The following is an 18,866-nucleotide window of genomic DNA, read 5'->3' as shown; positions in this document are numbered from 1 at the left end:
CATGCCTTGAGAGATTTATTAAAATCCTATTCAACATGTTAGCTTGCTGTCTAGCTTTGCAAAACAATGCATTGTGAGGACAGTAAAACAGTGATGAATAAACTTAGACTGTAAGGTTTGTACAAAGCTAGGGTAAATTACATCTTAAATGTGCATTTGGAAGCATTTAGTTCAGCATGCCTCGCTGGTCTGACAGACTCCATGAGTGCATGCGCTGAGTGTTTGTGCTCACGCTGGATGCTGTCAATCAAACACACTGCGCTCTGCTCTTTTTTTCTCAAACAATGAAACAAACTTTTTTTAATCCAGGTAACGAGTAATGAGAGGGTCTGTGTCAGAGTAAAAAGTATTTGTTTGGCCTAAATATTTAGCAAAGTATAAGTTGCAACAAATGTAAAAAAACTAAAAGTACAACTATTTTAGAAAGCTATTTAAGTACAAAAACAAAGTATTTGTACTTCATAACTTTACACCACTGTAAGTGAGTTCACTGTTAATCTAACCCCTTCTTCCCCACAGCTGCAGATCTGGGACACTGCCGGGCAAGAGAGGTTCCGCTCAATCACCCAGAGTTACTACCGCAGTGCCAATGCTCTCATACTCACCTATGACATCACCTGTGAGGATTCCTTCCGATGCCTTCCGGAGTGGCTGCGGGAGATCAAGCAGTATGCCAACAACCAAGTGGTGACAGTCTTAGTAGGTGAGTATTCAGGGTGTTATTTAAAAAAAAAAGCAAAAAGCTGAAACCTGCATAAGGAAAAAAGCATTCTACTGCATGCCTCGAGGGAATAAATACACAATCACACACTTTCACAAGGTAAGGTTTCTCCATGAATCACATCTTAAATCACTCTGTTGCAATTGTTAATGCTCGAGGAGGGACAAACCACAAACCAGCAACAAGGTGTTGGGCGCCCAAGGCTCATCAATGTGTCACAGCACACAGTGCATCGCACCCTGCTGTGTATGGGGCTGCGTAGCCAGCAACCGATCAGAGTGCCCATGACGACCCCTGTCCACCATCGAAAGCGCCTACAATGGGCACACGAGCGTCGGAACTGGACCTTGGAGCAGTGGAAGATGGTAACCTGGTCCGAGGAGTCCTGTTTTCTTTTACATCAAGCAGACAGCCGTGTACTTGTGCGCCATTTACCTGGGGAAGTGATGGCCATTCATGTGGACGTCAATTTGACACGTGCCACCTGACAAAACATCGTTGCAGACCAGGTACACCCCTTCATGGCAGTGGTATTCCCTGATGGCAGTGACCTCTTTCAGTAGGATAATGCGCCCTGCCACACTGCACACATTGTTTGGGAATGGTTTGATGTATATTAAGAAGAGTTTAATGTGTTGCCCTGGCCTCCAAATTCCCTAGATCTCAATTCGATTAAGTATCTGTGGGATGTGCTGGACCAACAAGTCCAATCCATGGCGGATCCATCTAGCAACTTACAGGACTTGAAGGATCTGCTGCTAATGTCTTGGTGCCAGATACCACAGGATACCTTCAGGGGTCTTGTAGAGTCCATGCCTCGGTGGGTCGGCACTGCTTTGGTGGCACGCGGACAACCAACAGCATATTAGGCAGGTGGTCATAATGTTTTGGCTCATCATTGTATATGTAATGACAAAAATCCAAATATAACTATCTGCTACACCAATTTTAATTATGATTTCACTGTTACTGTTTATTACAGTAACAGTGAAAACCATTTAGCAATATAACAGTTGTTACAGTTTAGCAATATAAGCCATTTTAAAACATTTATACTTAATGTAATTACGATACCTGTCGTCTTTGCGTAGTATCGTCTCTGGCAATCTTGTTGAGCAAAGTAGTACTGTTGGATAGCATTTCTCTGTATGTTTAAATATTTCCTTAAAAAAAAATAGGAGTTAAAACTGTAGGCTACACAAACACTGTGATGTGCCATGGTTGTTTATGTTTGAGGTAGTCACTTAAACTGCCACGTAACCCACTACATCACCGTTCAGCTCTCAGGTCAGTGGAAAAATGCAGCCAATTTAGGAAAAGCTCCAGATTGCCCCTGACGTGAAACAGCCGAACACAAGCTCGGCTCAAGAACCATTGCCATTTTGGTGGAAAAGGGCTACCAATGGACTTTTTTGGGGGTTGGTGCCTTAAACAGACCACATAATATATGTATAGAGAGCGGCGGTACTGCATCTCTGTACATACAGTATACTATATACAGGCGCTTCTGCCGAGATGCTGCACAATGGTTAAAGAGGTCCAACTAGAGCTTGTTTACATTGAAAAACGTTCAGAGTGAACGGCCCCAACTTCATTTAAAATACAAAACACTTTAATACAATGACTAGGGAGAAGAGAGAAAGGGAGAGAAAAGGCTTAACATGAAAATAGGGTATTTCTCCTTGAATTAGTACCGTTGTTTTGACAGTAAAAAGTGTTTATCACAAGGGAAATTTAAGAAAATCGTGTTAAGCGTTTTAACTTAAACTGTACTACTGTACTGTTCTTTTGTAATAAAAGTAATGCAGTTTTTCCCACCATCTGTAATGGAGCTGAATTTCTGTCACTATGTGTGGAATATATACATATGTACACACAGACTAGTATTCATTATCCCTTCTGCACAGTTTACACTTAAGGAAGAACACTTGAAACAGACTAACGTTGAAAATTTTAATTGGAAAATTCAGGAGTGTTCATTAAGTGTTACCGGTGTCTCCAAATGAATCCGATCTCCCTAGAAAGAGAATGACCATGTTAGTGTCATAGTGTAGTTATCCCATCGGGTTTATTTGTATTTCAGACATTAATCAAATGAACATGTGACCAAGTAAACAATATGTGGATACCTACATAGCTACTGGTTTTGGTTTGCTGCTGACATTGTTATTGATCCTGGGAAATATTTAATTAAAGAGTGATCTTTCCATGTATATATTCAGAAAAGTGGAAGAGCGAAATGTTTACTTACCGATCTGCAAACGTCCGGGACGCAACCTGTCAAAATAGAAGTCCCCGGGGGTTGGGTTCTTTTATAATATTTAAGTCCTGTGCATTTACCCCGGAAATTGATGTTATGTCCGGTAGGCCTCATTATAAAAGGAGAGTGTTTGTTTGATTAGGAAGGATGACGCTGGTGAGGTAGGAGGAGCGGTCAGACCAGGTCGACAGGGGAGAGAAGTGGAGTTTACGTGGTAGGATTTAATATTTTCTGCCGGATTAGCATAAACTGTACTTTGACTGTAACATCATGTCAACTAGTTCAAATGGAGGTAATGGTAATGAAATAGATTGGATGATTTCTAGGTCTGCGAGGCAGAAAATTGCATTGAAAGAAAAAGATAGATTAGCAAGAGCGAGAAGTTGGTCGGATGATATTGAGGCTGGCAAGGGTAGCAATACCAAAAAAATCAAGAACCAGTCAGCATGATAGGCGGGCAATTATTGATCAAACACAAGAAAAAGAGTGGAAAGTAAAAATTGAATTCAATCAGGATGGTGGGCACTATCACCCGATTAAACTTACCAGAGCGATAGAAGAAGAAATCGGTAGAATTAAATATGCTAGGTTTTTGTAGAGCAAACAAGTATAGATACATGCATCAAGCAAACAACAGCAGGAAAAGATACTCAGAATGGCATCACTTAAGGGGGAAAAGATGAAGGCTCACATCCCTGGAGCAATGGCAAAGCTGAGAGGAGTAATTTCAGGAGTTCCATTGAGAATGTCTATGGAAGATGTTAAAAATAAGATCCAAGGAGGCAAAGTAATAGATGCCACAAGACTTAAGAGTAAAAGGGATGGCTCACTGAAGGAAACCCTTTTGGTAGTAATTCAGAACATCCTCCCTAAATCAGTACAATACATTCCAAAACCACTCCGATGTTATGCATGTCAAAGAATGGGGCACACAGCACAGCAGTGTAAAGGAAAGCTAAGGTGTGTGAGATGTGGAGGCCAACATGAGTATGGAAAATGTGAAAAGGATGCCAAGGTTAAATGTTGAAACTGTGGAAGTGAGCATAGTGCTGTGTATGGAGGCTGTGTAGTGCAGAGAGTAGCTAGAGAAGTCCAGAGAGTTAAGATAATGTGTAAAGTTTCATACGCAGAAGCACTAAACAAACAACAGACATTCTAGTGGAATGGCTCAAAGAAATGCAGTTCAAAACGACAGTAATACACCAGAAAATAAGGCCCAAACCCAAGGCCCCATACCTATGCAGAGTGCTTGTGCTCATAAGTGTAAAGTAGATGATGATACACTAGCAGTGAACACAGTGAACTTCATGGTCTTCATCTGCCATGCCATTAATGTTGCAAAAAAAAGAAAAGTGATAGAATCAAGACCATTGTGGTGGTGACAGGAAGATTCCTATATACGAGAGATGTAAAAGCAGATCAGATTCATGCAGTGTTGACAACAACTGAAGTTGGAGGGTTAAGACTTTAATTATGGTACTACACATACTACAGTAGAATATGAGAAGCCTCATAATTTATGGTCAAGAATTCAAAAAGGAAATATATATATATATGAATTAGAAGTAGTTCCAGATGTAGTACATGTGCAAAAAACTGGTTACAACCCCATTTAGATTGTGATCCCAGGGTTCAGTTCTATAAGACATGACAGAGCTAACAATCAAAATGGTGGATGATGTGCTTCTTTTCTCAAAGATGGGTTGACCTATAAGGTAGTTACCTCCCCTGAGGATATGGAATGTATAGTAGTTGAAATTTGCAGCCCAGGGAAAGAAGGAAATATTAAATTAATCAATATGTACAATCCATGTAGAAAGCTAACCACTGACATGTTCAAGGAAATGGCAGGTACGGTATATAGAAAGGAAATTTGGTGTGGAGATTGTCATAGAAATTCTGAAATAATAGACTCAGAAGCAAAAGACTGTTTTTCTGTAAGTTTAATTTCTTGCAAGAAATGTTTCACAGTCACCATTTGGAATGCCAAAGCTTCCTCTTGATGAGTGAACCCAGAACCTTCTGTTAATTGGTTATTTATCAGTATCTGTGGAGTGCAGCCCCCACTTTCGCAAACTTCACCACACAGCTCCTGCTTTCATCTCTGAGAGTTTCAGCTGTTAATTGTCTCAAGTTGTTAACCTTGCTGTTATCTTAACACCCAAACTAGAGTAAAAAAAAAACATTTTTGTTCTGTTCAACAGGTCACCTCTCCCACCTGCTGCAAATGAGTCATCTTCGTTTGGAGTTCCATGCTTCTGTGTTTGTTGCTGGAGATCATGAGACAGCAATATGGGCAATCCAATTACCAATGCGAGCAGCCTCAAAATCACTGTACCACAGGTCAGGCCACACCCCAACTGTTCGTATGGGTTCCACGGCTTCCTTGTTGGTGCCGTTGTCACCTGCTTTCCACTTTGGGCCTTCCTCCTAAATTCTCAGGGCAGTGTTGGTTTCTTCACCGGGACCAGGACATAGTGCTCACTGTAAGAACACTCCCCCAGCTCCCTGGACTTCCGCCACAGAGAAGTGATTCGAGCCCTCTAGGTTTTCGCCAGGGATCAATGCACGCTTTCTTGTTGTCCTTCTGCTAATGCTGTTGCTCTCTTACAATGGCTTGCATGTATCCAGGTGGCCCTCTCTGCGACCTTCACTGTTGTTGCTGTTGTCACTGTTGTCAGAAGCACATGATACAGTCCTTGCCAACGAGGAGATTTTCAGCTCTTCTCCTGTAGTACTTCACCACCATCCAGTCACCGGGTTTCAGGTTGTGTAGCTGTCCTTGAGCTCCTCTGGGTAACCCCTCCTTTACCTTTCTATGAATATCACAAAGCACAGCGGACAGGTTTGCACAGTAACATAACATTTAATTCTCACACTGGTCTGTACCTGGCATTTGCCTGGGTTTTGGCCCTATTCCAGTATTTAGGGGTCTTCCAAAAGGGCTGAGGTTGCTTCTTTTGTGCACCCGTGCCCTCATGTGCATCAAAACCAGAGGCAGCGCTTTTGTCCAATTAAGCCCAGTCTCAGCACAGCATTTCACCAGTTTGTTTTTCAGTGTACCATTTTCCCGCTCAACATCACCCCCGCTTTTGTGGTGGTACTCACAGTGTGTTGTCATATCAATCCCCAAATATTCACCTGTTGCCTTTAGGGCCTGATTCACAAAGTGGGTTCCATTATCACTAGTTATTTTAGCCGGGATACCCCATCTCGGTATTATTTCTTGTGATAGTATTTTTTCCACTGCCCCTGCATCTGCTTTCATTGAGGGGAATGCCTCCACTCATTTGGAAAACATGTCCACAACTACCACGCAATATGTTTTTCCTTCTCTTAGGGTTAGCTCAATGAAATCCATTTGAAGATGATCAAATGGTTTCCCTGGTGGTGGGTGTGCACTGATGGGCATTTGCTGCCCCCTCCCAACATTATATTTGGCGCAAATTAAGCATAATTTGAAAACCCCTTTGTGAACCAATACCTATTTATTTCTGCTAGCAACCCTCCTTTTGACACATGGTCTATCCCATGTGTCAATTTCGCATAGTGTGAAAATAAATGTTGTGGTAAGCATGGGTTCCCATTTGGCCCAAACCATACGCCCTCCATACACACACACTGGGCCCGTTTCCAAGCTGCCTTCTCTTCAGATGTAGCTCTGCCCTCTAAATCAATTAGGTCAGCTTGTGGTGTGTGTGTGTGTGTGTGTGTGTGTGTGTGTGTGTGTGTATGTGTGTGTGTGTGTGTGTGTGTGTGTGTCAGTATGAGGGAGTGAAACACATGAGTGTTTAGTGAATTCCTGTTGAGCAGCTCTCTTGGCAGCTGCTTTTGCTCTGGAATTTCCCTGTGAAATTAGGTCAGATGAGTGGGTGTGATCCTCACATTTACAAACAGTCACTTTTGCTGGTCTTCATCTCTGGTCTAGGGAAACAAACAGCAGTTATTGCAGCAACACAGTCATGTTGTTCTCTGTCATCAGCTGTGGGAAGAAGGGTAGCTGGGTTTAAGACAGTACAGCAAATCATCAAATCTTCTTCCTCCTTTTAATTTGATGCTTTCAAGTGTTTCTTTCAATGCTGCATTATATATTGCTGTACTTTCACAGTACCCTTGAGCCAATCGGGTCCATGTGTAAGTTTTTCCCTCAAATGAGTACGCAAAACCAGTATTGCGAGCTTTAACAACTGGAATGCTGAAAAAAGCATTAGATAAATCTACAACAGAAAACCGTTTGCTATTTGCCGGCACTTGTGATAATATGGTGTGTGGATTTGGAACATTTGGAGCTCGAGCATGTACAACTGCATTAATTGCTTTCAAATCTTGTACAAATCTCCATTCTGTCGGCTGGCCAGCATCACAAAACTTTTAACCAGAAAAATTGAAGTGCATACTGGAGATGTTGGGCAGGGCACAATAATGCCTGCGCTCAACAACGATTCAAAATCTGGGCTAAGACCCTCCTTTGCTTCCAATTTCAGAGGATATTGCTCTTTACATGGTCTGTACGAAGATTTTGGAGTGATCACAATCAGTTCAACGTTCTTTATCAAACCTACATCATATTTGCTTTGGGCCCATAAATCATTTGGCACTTCAGCCAGTTCAGGGGGCAGTTCCCCCAGTGTGACGAATGCTGGGGAAAACTGTCCACAATTTTCATGAACAATCTGAACACCCCTCGAGGTCTCAATGGTATGTCGACACTCATCTGAGCGCTATGCCACACTTCACAGTTTTGCATTATTACCCATTCGTCTGCAAATGTGCACTGTTTTACCCAAGGACCTGAATTTTCCCATTCTACTTTTCTCCATTTTGCCAATAAAATGTGTGGTCTGGCATTGGGTACCCGATATTGTGTCTCTTCAGCAATACTGGGCAGCTGCACTCTAATTGCACATTTATCTTCATTCCAAAACAACCAATCTGTTTTCAGCCAATGCTTTCGTGCAGTTTTTTCAAACCAACCCTTCTCATACTGTTCATCTGGTCCTTCTGACACGATTGCAGTACAGTGTAATGAATCACCTTCTATAAAATCAGTTCTTTCCTGCATCATGTGTGCATGCCAATTCCAAAACCTCACTGCCAACTGTGCATTTTTCACTTTCAGTCAATTGCCATTCATAAGCATATAACAGTGTGTTCAAATTACATTTTATCATCATGTTTTCCAGTGGGCCCTCTGTTCCCTTCCTGGCCACAACTACCCCTGATGCTCCTGCTATTAAACTGATGCCCACATTAAATCGCGGCCCAGTAAATTCACTCTGCAGTAATCAGACAGCAACAAAGAGTGTTTGATATTGCCCTTGAAATTGTCAGTCACAGACAAAGGTGTGGTATAATATTCCTTTGCCCCAATAGTTTTAACAAACCTGCCACTTAATTTTGGCTTAGTTTGAAATTCCTTTGTCATTATTACTGACTCTGTGGCACCAGAATCTACCAAAAATGTTATTGGGGTGTTTCTTACTGTCAATGTTAACTTTGGCATTGCCCTATAGGCCCCATCAGAAAACATGATGTATTTTGTTTCCTGTGTGTCATGCGTATGTGTGTGTGTTTTGATTTTGCTCACGTGTTGATGTACAGTGGTGTGAAAAAGTGTTTGCCCCCTTCCTGGTTTCTTATTTTTTTGCATGTTTGTCACACTTAAACGTTTCAGATCATCAAACAAGTTTAAATATTAGTCAAAGATAACACAAGTAAACACAAAATGCAGTTTTTAAATGAAGGTTGTTATTATTAAGGGAAAACAAAATCCAAACCTACATGGCCCTGTGTAAAAAAGTGATTGCCCCCTAAACCTAATAACTGGTTGGGCCACCCTTAGCAGCAACAACTGCAATCAAGCATTTGCGATAACTTGCAATGAGTCTTTTACAGCGCTGTGGAGGAATTTTGGCCCACTCATCTTTGCAGAATTGTTGTAATTCAGCCACATTGGAGGGTTTTCGAGCATGAACTGCCTTTTTAAGGTTATGCCACAGCATCTCAATAGGATTCAGGTCAGGACTTTGACTAGGCCACTCCAAAGTCTTCATTTTGTTTTTCTTCAGCCATTCAGAGGTGGATTTGCTGGTGTGTTTTGGATCATTGTCCTGCTGCAGAACCCAAGTTCGCTTCAGCTTGAGGTCACGAACAGATGGCCGGACATTCTCCTTCAGGATTTTTTGGTAGACAGCAGAATTCATGGTTCCATTTATCACAGCAAGTCTTCCAGGTCCTGAAGCAGCAAAACAGCCCCAGACCATCACACTAACACCACCATATTTTACTGTTGGTATGATGTTCTTTTTCTGAAATGTGGTGTTACTTTTACGCCAGATGTAATGGGACACACACCTTCCAAAAAGTTCAACTTTTGTCTCGTCAGTCCACAGAGTATTTTCCCAAAAGTCTTGGGGATCATCAAGATGTTTTCTGGCAAAAATGAGATGAGCCTTAATGTTCTTTTTGCTCAGCAATGGTTTTCGTCTTGGAACTCTCTTTCTTATGGTGGAGTCATGAACACTGACCTTAACTGAGGCAAGTGAGGCATGCAGTTCTTTGGATGTTGTTGTGGGGTCTTTTGTGACCTCTTGGATGAGTCAACGCTGTGCTCTTGGGGTAATTTTGGTCGGCTGGCCACTCCTGGGAAGGTTCACCACTGTTCCATGTTTTCGCCATTTGTGGATAATGGCTCTCACTGTGGTTCTCTGGAGTCCCAAAGCTTTAGAAATGGCTTTATAACCTTTTCCAGACTGATAGATCTCAGTTTCTTTCTTTCTCATTTGTTCCTGAATTTCTTTGGATCTCGGCATGATGTCTAGCTTTTGAAGATCTTTTGGTCTACTTTACTTTGTCAGGAAGGTCCTATTTAAGTGATTTCTTGATTGAGAACAGGTGTGGCAGTAATCAGGCCTGGGTGTGGCTAGAGAAATTGAACTCAGGTGTGATAAACCACAGTTAAGTTATGTTTTAACAGGTGGGGCAAACACTTTTTCACACAGGGCCATGTAGGTTTGGATTTTGTTTTCCCTTAATAATAACAACCTTCATTTAAAAACTGCATTTTGTGTTTACTTGTGTTTGATGATCTGAAACGTTTAAGTGTGACAAACATGCAAAAAAAAATAAGAAATCAGGAAGGGGGCAAACACTTTTTCACACCACTGTATGTTGCTGTTGTCTTCAGATGTCACCTAATCTGTTCCCAGTCCCCCAGTTAGTCAATCAGAATCCTCTACATGCTCTGCTGGTCCCTTAACTGCTGGTTTTGAAAGTTTTTTATTCTTAGGACATTCTTTTGCCCAATGTTCAAGTACACCACAAATGAAACAACCTCCCTCTTTACTCTTCTTAGGGCATTCTCTCGTCCAGTGCTCCATCTCATCCAGTTCCCGCATGTGGAACATTTCCCATTGTTTGGAGTTCTGCGCCCTCTGGATCCACCCCTCATTCGTGCTCCTCTTCCCCTAACTTCCTCTCTGCCCCTCCCTGCATGGGATAACTGTGCTTCAAAGGCATTCAGCTGAGCCATTTGCAGGTGTGCTGCCATATTCTTTTCTTTTTTCATTGTTTTCTCATTCAAAGCTTTCTCAGCATGTACAGTATATTTTTCAACATCAGCCAGTCTGTCAGTATCACAGTCAACACAGTGATCGCTTACATGTGCTCTGATATCAGTTCTCAGTCCTTCAACAAAACAGTCGTGCAAATGTGCTTCCCAAGGTGACAATGTTAGTGTCCGGTGGCTTTTCAATACCGCTGTGTATGGTGTGCATTTCAGTGAAGCGAGCCAGATAATCATAGACGTTTTCATTTGGGCCTTGTTTGAATGCTGATATTTTACGGAGATCCTTGCGCCTTTGGAACATAGTTCTGATGCTGTTCAACAGGTCGTTCACTGAATGTACATACCCCGAGCCATGTTTTTCATCATATTGGAGATCCAGGTTGGGGTATCCTGATGATACCTGTCCCCATTTGAGCTTCATTTGCGTACCCAGTAATTTTCGTATTTCTCCAGTGGTGGGTCGAAACTGTAAGATTCTTTCAACTGCCGCACATACAGTTGAAGTCAGAAGTTTACATACACCTTAGCCAAATACATTTAAACTATCATTTCCTGATATTTAATCGTAGAAACATTCCCTGTCTTAGGTCAGTTAGGATCACTATTTTAAGAATGTGAAATGTTAAAATAATAGTAGAGAGAATTATTTATTTCAGCTTTTTATTTCTTTCATCACATTCCCAGTGGGTCAGAAGTTTACGCACACTTTGTTAGTATTTGGTAACATTGCCTTTAAATTGTTTAACTTGGGTCGAACGTTTTGGGTAGCCTTCCACAAGCTTCTCACAATAAGTTGCTGGTATTTTGGCCAATACCTCTAGACAGAACTGGAGTAACTGAGTCAGGTTTGTAGGCCTCCATGCTCACACGTGCTTTTTCAGTTCTGCCCACAAATTTTCTATCGGATTGAGGTCAGGGCTTTGTGATGGCCACTCCAATACCTTGACTTTGTTGTCCTTAACCCTCTGGGTTCTGAGGGTGTTTTGGGCCCTGGAGAAGTTTTGACATGCCTTGACATTTGTGCTTTTTTCAGTTGATTAAAAACATATTAATGGCTAAAGTCTGATAACACTGTATTCAGCACAAACTGGGCTAAAATAATATGTGAAAAAAGTACGTACATGTTTGTATTTTTGAGAAAAGAATGTTTATGCATGGTTTTTGAAAAAACAAAAAAAATTTAAGTCATTGAAATAAGGCCATATAACACATACTAAACATTTGTTCACAAGACTTTTGAGAACTGGATCTTGTAGCCTAGAGTTTTTGCTACAAAATGATGTGAAACCATCCTGATCACTCATTCATACAAAACAATATAATCATTTAACTTTTATAATACACTTTTAGTGTTAGAAAGGCCATATGCGAGGAGGCGTGGATGATCATGAGTATTGATGTGATTCACACCTGAGGAGACAAAGACCCCTCCCCTGAGAGAGAATGAATGTGAGGAGACTTATTGATTGAATGTATTGTTTGTAGCTTATTTACAAAATCAAGTTTAAGTTAAAAGAAGTAATCTGACTATACGTTTTCTTTACATAAAGACTTTACTTAAAAACTTTAGACCTACACTACCATTTAAAAGTTTTTAGATCTGTAAGATTTTTTCATGTTTTTAAAAGAAGTCTCTTCTGCTCACCAAGGCTGCATTTATTTGATTCAAAATACAGCAAAAACAGTGATATTGTGAAATATTTTTACAATTTAAAATAACTTTTCTGTTTGAATATATTTTAAAATGCAATTTATTCCTGTGATCAAAGCTGAATTTTCAGCATCATTACTGCAGTCTTCAGTGTCACATGATCCTTCAGAAATCATTCTGATATGCTGATTTTCTAATATGGGCATATTTACAGCACATTTTACACATTTACACCCGAACAGATATTTGCAAGCACAAGAGAAAGGAGAGAAAGCAGCTGTTAGTTTATCACTCAGAGACGCGGTGAACGGCTCATAAACCGTCTCGCGGCCTTTGGTTCTTTGGTTCATAAACTCAGTGTGCCAGTCTCACCAGTGATGGCGGAAATACACAACAGTCCAACGTGGTTGGACTACAACACAGCAAAATCTAATTTGTGATAAAAGTACGTTACAGTAATACCTTAAGTATTATTAGCAGCAATGAGCGGACTCGGCGGTCCATAAACTGTACAAGCAATAACCTTGATACACAAGAATAAAACACTATAATATTCTATCTTTGCCCAGACGTAAACCTCTAACTTGAATCGCGTGAGGACACAGGTAGAATGTTTGTTCATCCATCCTTTAACTCCGACTCAGTTCCTCGAGGCTCAGGTGATGACGGGAGTCCGTTTCCTCACTCTGTCAGCGGGCGGTACGGCTGCTAATTCTCGGCGGGCTGGCGGAGAATTCAGCGACGTCGACTCGGTTGAAGAGGGAAGAGAAATCTTCTTTCTTCACTTCTGCAGGCAAACGGATGAAGATGCAGATTGCTCGGCGGTCTGCTTCGGATCTGTTAGAGTGTTCGGTGGAACACAGAGTAATCTCAACTCGTCCAGCGAGATGGAGATTGTATGGCCACAGTTTCAAGTCAGATGTTACTTCCTTGCGCAACGAGGCTTCACCTGAGAGCAGCGATGAGCTGCATCTACACACGGCATGCAAAGTTGCTGGAAGCGATGCCCAGAAGGATCCCAGAGATATTTCTACTCCCGATGATGTCATGGTTGAGGGGCTTTCTGTCGTGTGCCTCATCCAATAGGAGTTGAGAGTTCGATCCTTTGGAATTTCACACATAGGTGTAAAGTAAGCAAGGCTTCATTGGACATGTAGTCAGTTTTGGACTCCCTTTGTTTGATTTTGGCACGGTTGTTATCAGTAAGATTTTATGACTGAGTGTAGGCCTCAGTCAGGTTTTACGACTGTGTGCAGGCCTGCCTTTGTCTTATATCTGAATACATGAGGCCCAACAGTGTTATTCGGCTTGCAAGCCTCACCCTTTTTCCTCCAAACATAACGATGGTCATTATGGCTAAACTGTTCAATTTTTGTTTCATCAGACCAGAGGACATTTCCAGAAGATATTTGTCCACATGTGCACTTGCAATCTGTAGTCTGGCTCTTTTGGAGCAGTGGCTTCTTCCTTGCTGAGCAGCCTTTCATGTTATGTCGATATAGGACTCATTTTACTATGGATATAGATACTTGTCTACCTGTTTCCTCCAGCATCTTCACAAGGTCCTTTGCTGTTGTTCTGGGATTGATTTGCACGTTTCTCACCAAACTACGTTCGTCTCTAGAAGACAATGCAGCTCCTTCCTGAGTGGTATGATGGCTACGTGGTTCCATGGTGTTTATCCTTGCGTACTATTGTTTGTACAGATGCACGTGATACCTTCAGGCATTTGGAAATTGATCCCAAGGATGAACCAGACTTGTGGAGCTTCACAATTTTTTTTCTGAGGTCTTGGCTGATTTCTTTTGATTTTCCCATGTTGTCAAGCAAAGAATCACAATCAGAATGAGCTTTATTGCCAAGTATGCTTACACATACAAGGAATTTGTCTTGGTGACAGAAGCTTCCAGTGCACAAACAATACAGCAACAAGACAGAGATAATAATAAAAAAAAATAGAATAAAAATAAATATATATACGAATGTACAATATACAAATACAAATCTGTTATATATAGAAGCAAGGGAATGTAATGGCAGAAGAGGTATGGTATGTTGGATAAATATAAATAGACTAAGCTGTGTATTGCACATTAATTTTAGTTCAGTGGGGCAGTTTAACTGTTCATCAGATGGATAGCCTGAGGGAAAAAACTGTTCCTGTGCCTAACGGCAGTGTTGTAGTCAAGACCACCTAAACCGAGACCAAGTCAAGACCAAGACCAAGGCAGGGCGACACCGAGTCAAGACCAAGACCAGACCAGTGCGAGTCCTCTTCATTCACCTCTTTTATTGCCATATAGGTGTGTGTCTGTGTCTGTGTGTGTGTTTGTGTGTGTATTTATCAGTGTACCATGAGAAATGTCTTGATAAAATAATCAAAAGGCATTGCAGAGGTGAATTTTCTTTTGTTTTCTATGAGCAAACAAAAACAAACACTACAGAGCTGAAATCAAACCATCTTTATTCAACACTCCTTTTTCAAGTTTTACCATCCACCTAAAACAATAAAAATGTTGTGCAAGCATCGCATCAGGTTTTCTGGATGACTCTTCCCCTAGAAACCATCAAGTACAGAATATATCAAACAATTATTCAATAATTATTCAAGTCTTCACTTTTCTCTGTCTTTTCTTAAACAATATATTACGTTTTTTTTTTTTTTTTGAACCAACAACAAGCCTTGTATAAATGTGTGCAATTTGCTAACCACATTGCTAAATTTAGAAAGCAGAACAAAGAATGCCAAACATAAACAAAGCAGCCTATTTAAAATGTTAAATTTTCATATAAGTGGAGGCGCATTACTCAGTCTCCACTCTCTGCTGTCACATCTCTAGCTTTCTCAGTTTCTGAAGGAGTGTTAACGCGGTGTGTAGTGTTTATGTCGGAGCTGACATTAGCTAACGTTGATGTAACGTAACTTTATATACATTAGCTACATAGCTTTATGTGGCCTGTCTCGTCATTATTTATCACAAGCAAAAACGTAACTTGGAAACAACAATTTGTCACTACATGCCCTGTTCCCTCAATCTCTCACAAAGTTAACTCTGCATTAGCTACATCCCCCAATATGTGTTAACTAAGGGTACGTTTACACGACAACGATGTACTAAAAACGAAAAAGTTTTTCCTTTGCGTTTTTGAAAAGTTTTGCGTACAGACGACAACGTTGTCATAATGATCCCCGTTTACACGGATCTGCGAAAACGACTAAAAACGCTGTATTATGCATGCCAGGCCAGTAGTTGCCGATGTCACTTTCTAAAGAAACACTACATGCCTGCGCATATAAGCATTCTTCCACAGAGCGGTGAATACAAACAAAGAAGATGGCGAAATTTGTCTTGTTTTGAAGTACTCGCGCGCATGCCTATAGACTGAACTCACAAGATTATTCAATAAACTTTGCTCATTTTTACCATCACTTTGTCTCCTGCCTTCTTCTGGATTCCCCCTGTGGACTCTTAAGCTGGTAGGAGAGTAAGTTAACATAACAAGCTGTTGATGTTGACTGGTTTTGGATATCAGACAGAACCCTGATATATGGATATCTTCTGACGGAGAGAGAGGTCTTGTGTACACTGGATCTAACATGCATTTTCACTGCCTCATGTTTTCATATTCTAAGCATACCATTGAATACTGTACATGGCATCACATCTCTGTTTATAGGCTATATACATAAGGGGTGGGTGAATGAATTGCAGGGTAAAGGTACATCAAATAAAATTAAGTAAATAAATAAATAACATTTAAAATACAAATATATTTTTCGCATCTGAATCCATACATTAATTTCAAGATTAGATGTCTCCTAATAACCCAATTCATAAACAATCTGCAGTGCTAGCATTTGAGCTACAGGTGTAGGATTATCAAAAGACAGTATAATTTACCATGTTTTGAACACCTGCTTTTCTGCTAATGTTTGTTAAACACGCTTTAATATCATGTAATGTAGGAATTTTGACCAATTTAGGTACGCTATATAATGAGGTCACAGATGCCAAGAGCACTAATTGGATAATGAAAAACCAACAAATTTGTGTCTCTTCCAATTTGTAGATTTGTTCTTGAAAATTAATTCTTGCATCGGCTTTTTTTTGTTTTTTTTTTTGTGATTAACATTTTTTTATTGATTCAAACATTAAACAAAGAAAAGCAAAACATTTACACAGAATCAATATTTAACCCCCACTATTTAACCCCAACCCCACCCTGACCCTCAACAAACATTCCTGTGGTCACATATGAGAATATACACACACACAAAAATGTGTGTGTGTGTGTGTGTGTGTATATATATATATATATATATATATATATATATATATATATATATATATATATATATATATATATATATCACACACATTAACAACTATACCTCTCTCTCCACTGCTCCTCCCAGAGAGCCCGCCAGATATTTGCCCCATTTCCCCACAAACGAGTCCAAATTCCCTAGTCTTCTAGATGACCCTTCTTCGAAAGCCGCCACCCTCCCCATCTCCGAGCACCACTCCTGAAATTGGGGCACTCCAGCCATCTTCCATCCCCTTAAAACAATTTATCTGGCAATCATGACACTGGTTAGGACCACATTTTTTATGTTTATTCCCTATATTGATGACCGCCCCATCGCCTAAAATACAGAATCTGGGGCGAAATGAAATTTGAGTGCCCAATACGTCACACATAAAACTCTGAACCTTCAACCAAAATTCTTGGATCTTAACACACCACCAAAAAACATGGGTTGTCTCTCCATCTTCTGATTGGCTTCACCAGCAGGTGGGTATGTCTTTAAGACCAAGCCTATACAATCTAGAGGGGGTCCAGTAGAATCTATGTAAAACTTCAATTGCATAAGGTGCACCCTTGCATCTCTGGATGCAGACTTGCCGTTTTTTAGAATTCTAGCCCACACTTCCTCCTCCAATACCAAGTTTAAATCTTTCTCCCATAATCTCTTGATAGAAGATAAAGCTCTGTCCCCCAGACTCTGAATTAGTAGGGAGTAATACACTGATACCTCATGACCTTTTCCAAAAGCAGTAATCACCACTCCCAGAGTATCTGCCGCTTTAGGGGGGTGTATGCTACTCCCAAAAATAGTACAGAGCAGGTGGTGCAGATGTAAATACCTAAAGAACTGAGATCTGGGAATCCCAAAATGTTGAACCAAATTTTCAAAGGATCTCAACACTCCACTCTCATATAGCTCACCAAGTGTAGTAACCTCCCTCACAATCCACTCTGACCAGCATAATGGGGACTTATTAATACATCATTTTGGGTTCAGCCATATGCTCGAGGCAACATTTAAATAAATATCCGAATTAAACACTCTGGACACTTTTGTCCATACTGAGTGCAAATGTGAGAGAACGGGGTGTAACTTAACTTCTCTGATTAGTTTGATAGAAAGGTTTTGCAATGGTGAAATAGGGGCAAGAACTTCCTGTTCAATACAAAACCAGGGAGGGGCTCTCTCAGGTGGAAGCAACCAATGAGCCAAATGTCTCAGACCGATTGCATAATAATAAAACAAAATCCTGTCTAGGCCTTTGTCAATTTTTGTCATTTTGTCAATCGCCCTATGTAACTTACTGAAATGTAATCTGGGATGCTTGCCATTCCAAATGAAGGACTTCACAATGCTGTCAAATTGCTTGAAATAAGAGAGGGGGACATATATAGGGAAAGACTGTAGCAGGTAGTTGAATTTTGGAATTAAATTAATTTTAATAATATTAACCTTCCCAATCATAGATAAATGTAATGAAGCCCACCTACCCACATCGCTCAAACCTTTTTATTAAAGGGTCCAAATTAACCCTAACTAAATCACACAAATTTGCTGGGATTAAAATATCCAAATACTTAATCCCTGTTTGGGCCACTGGAAGGAGCCCGGCTGAAAAGCTGTTACCGGGCAGTACGCTGTCAGAGCCAAAGCTTGGGATTTAGACCAATTAACTCCCATCCCATATCCAGAGAATTTAGAAAAGGAATTAATAAATCTGTGGAGGCAAGGCATAGATCTAGTAGGGTCAGAGACGAATAATGAAATATCATTTGCGTAAATCAAAAGCTTATGCGTCACACCTCCTGCCACTACCCCTGGAAAATCATCTTCCTTATCACGGCTGCTAATGGTTCCAGGGCAAGACAGAACAATAATGGGGAAAGATCCAGAGAAAAAAAATCTGAAATTAACCATTTGTTTGTACTGCCGCTACCGGGTGTCTATAAAATAACTTAATCCAACCAATAAAAGTATTCCTGAACCCATACATTTCCAAAATCTTAAAAAGATAATCAATTCTACCATATCAAACGCCTTTTCGGCATCAAGTGAGATGGCAGCGACCGGAGTCTGATCATTAGCCACTGGCCACATGATATTGATGAAACGCCTAATGTTATCAGAAGAGCTACGGCCCCGAATAAACCCCACCTGATCTACACTGAACAAAAATATAAACGCAACATGTAAAGTGTTGGTCCCATGTTTCATGAGCTGAAATAAAAGATCCCAGAAATTTTCCATACGCATTGATAAGATTAGATTAGGGCCTAATGAATTTATTTAAAATGACTGATTTCCTTAAATGAACTGTAACTCAGTAAAATATTTGAAATTGTTGCATGTTGCATT

The 18,866-nt window shown here is 40.5% G+C and overlaps 1 protein-coding gene across 4 annotated transcripts in view; it reads left to right on the top strand.

Moving 5' to 3' along the window:
* Positions 1–18,866, top strand: part of LOC127421928 (ras-related protein Rab-30) — a 188,575-nt gene that overhangs the window by 109,411 nt on the left and 60,298 nt on the right. For 2 of the 4 annotated variants that reach the window (XM_051665156.1, XM_051665155.1), the window contains exons 4-5: positions 520–703; positions 5,186–5,324. In XM_051665156.1, coding sequence (XP_051521116.1) covers positions 520–703; positions 5,186–5,324 — 323 coding nt within the window. Of the gene's footprint in view, positions 1–519; positions 704–5,185; positions 5,325–10,335; positions 12,109–18,866 lie in introns of those variants that run through there. The other 2 variants (XM_051665153.1, XM_051665154.1) reach the window with 2 other exon arrangements.

Source organism: Myxocyprinus asiaticus, chromosome 31, assembly GCF_019703515.2.
Source record: "Myxocyprinus asiaticus isolate MX2 ecotype Aquarium Trade chromosome 31, UBuf_Myxa_2, whole genome shotgun sequence".
Taxonomy (NCBI): Eukaryota; Metazoa; Chordata; class Actinopteri; order Cypriniformes; family Catostomidae; genus Myxocyprinus; species Myxocyprinus asiaticus.
Note: the sequence above shows the minus strand (reverse complement) of the source record. Positions and strands in the feature narration are given on the sequence as shown.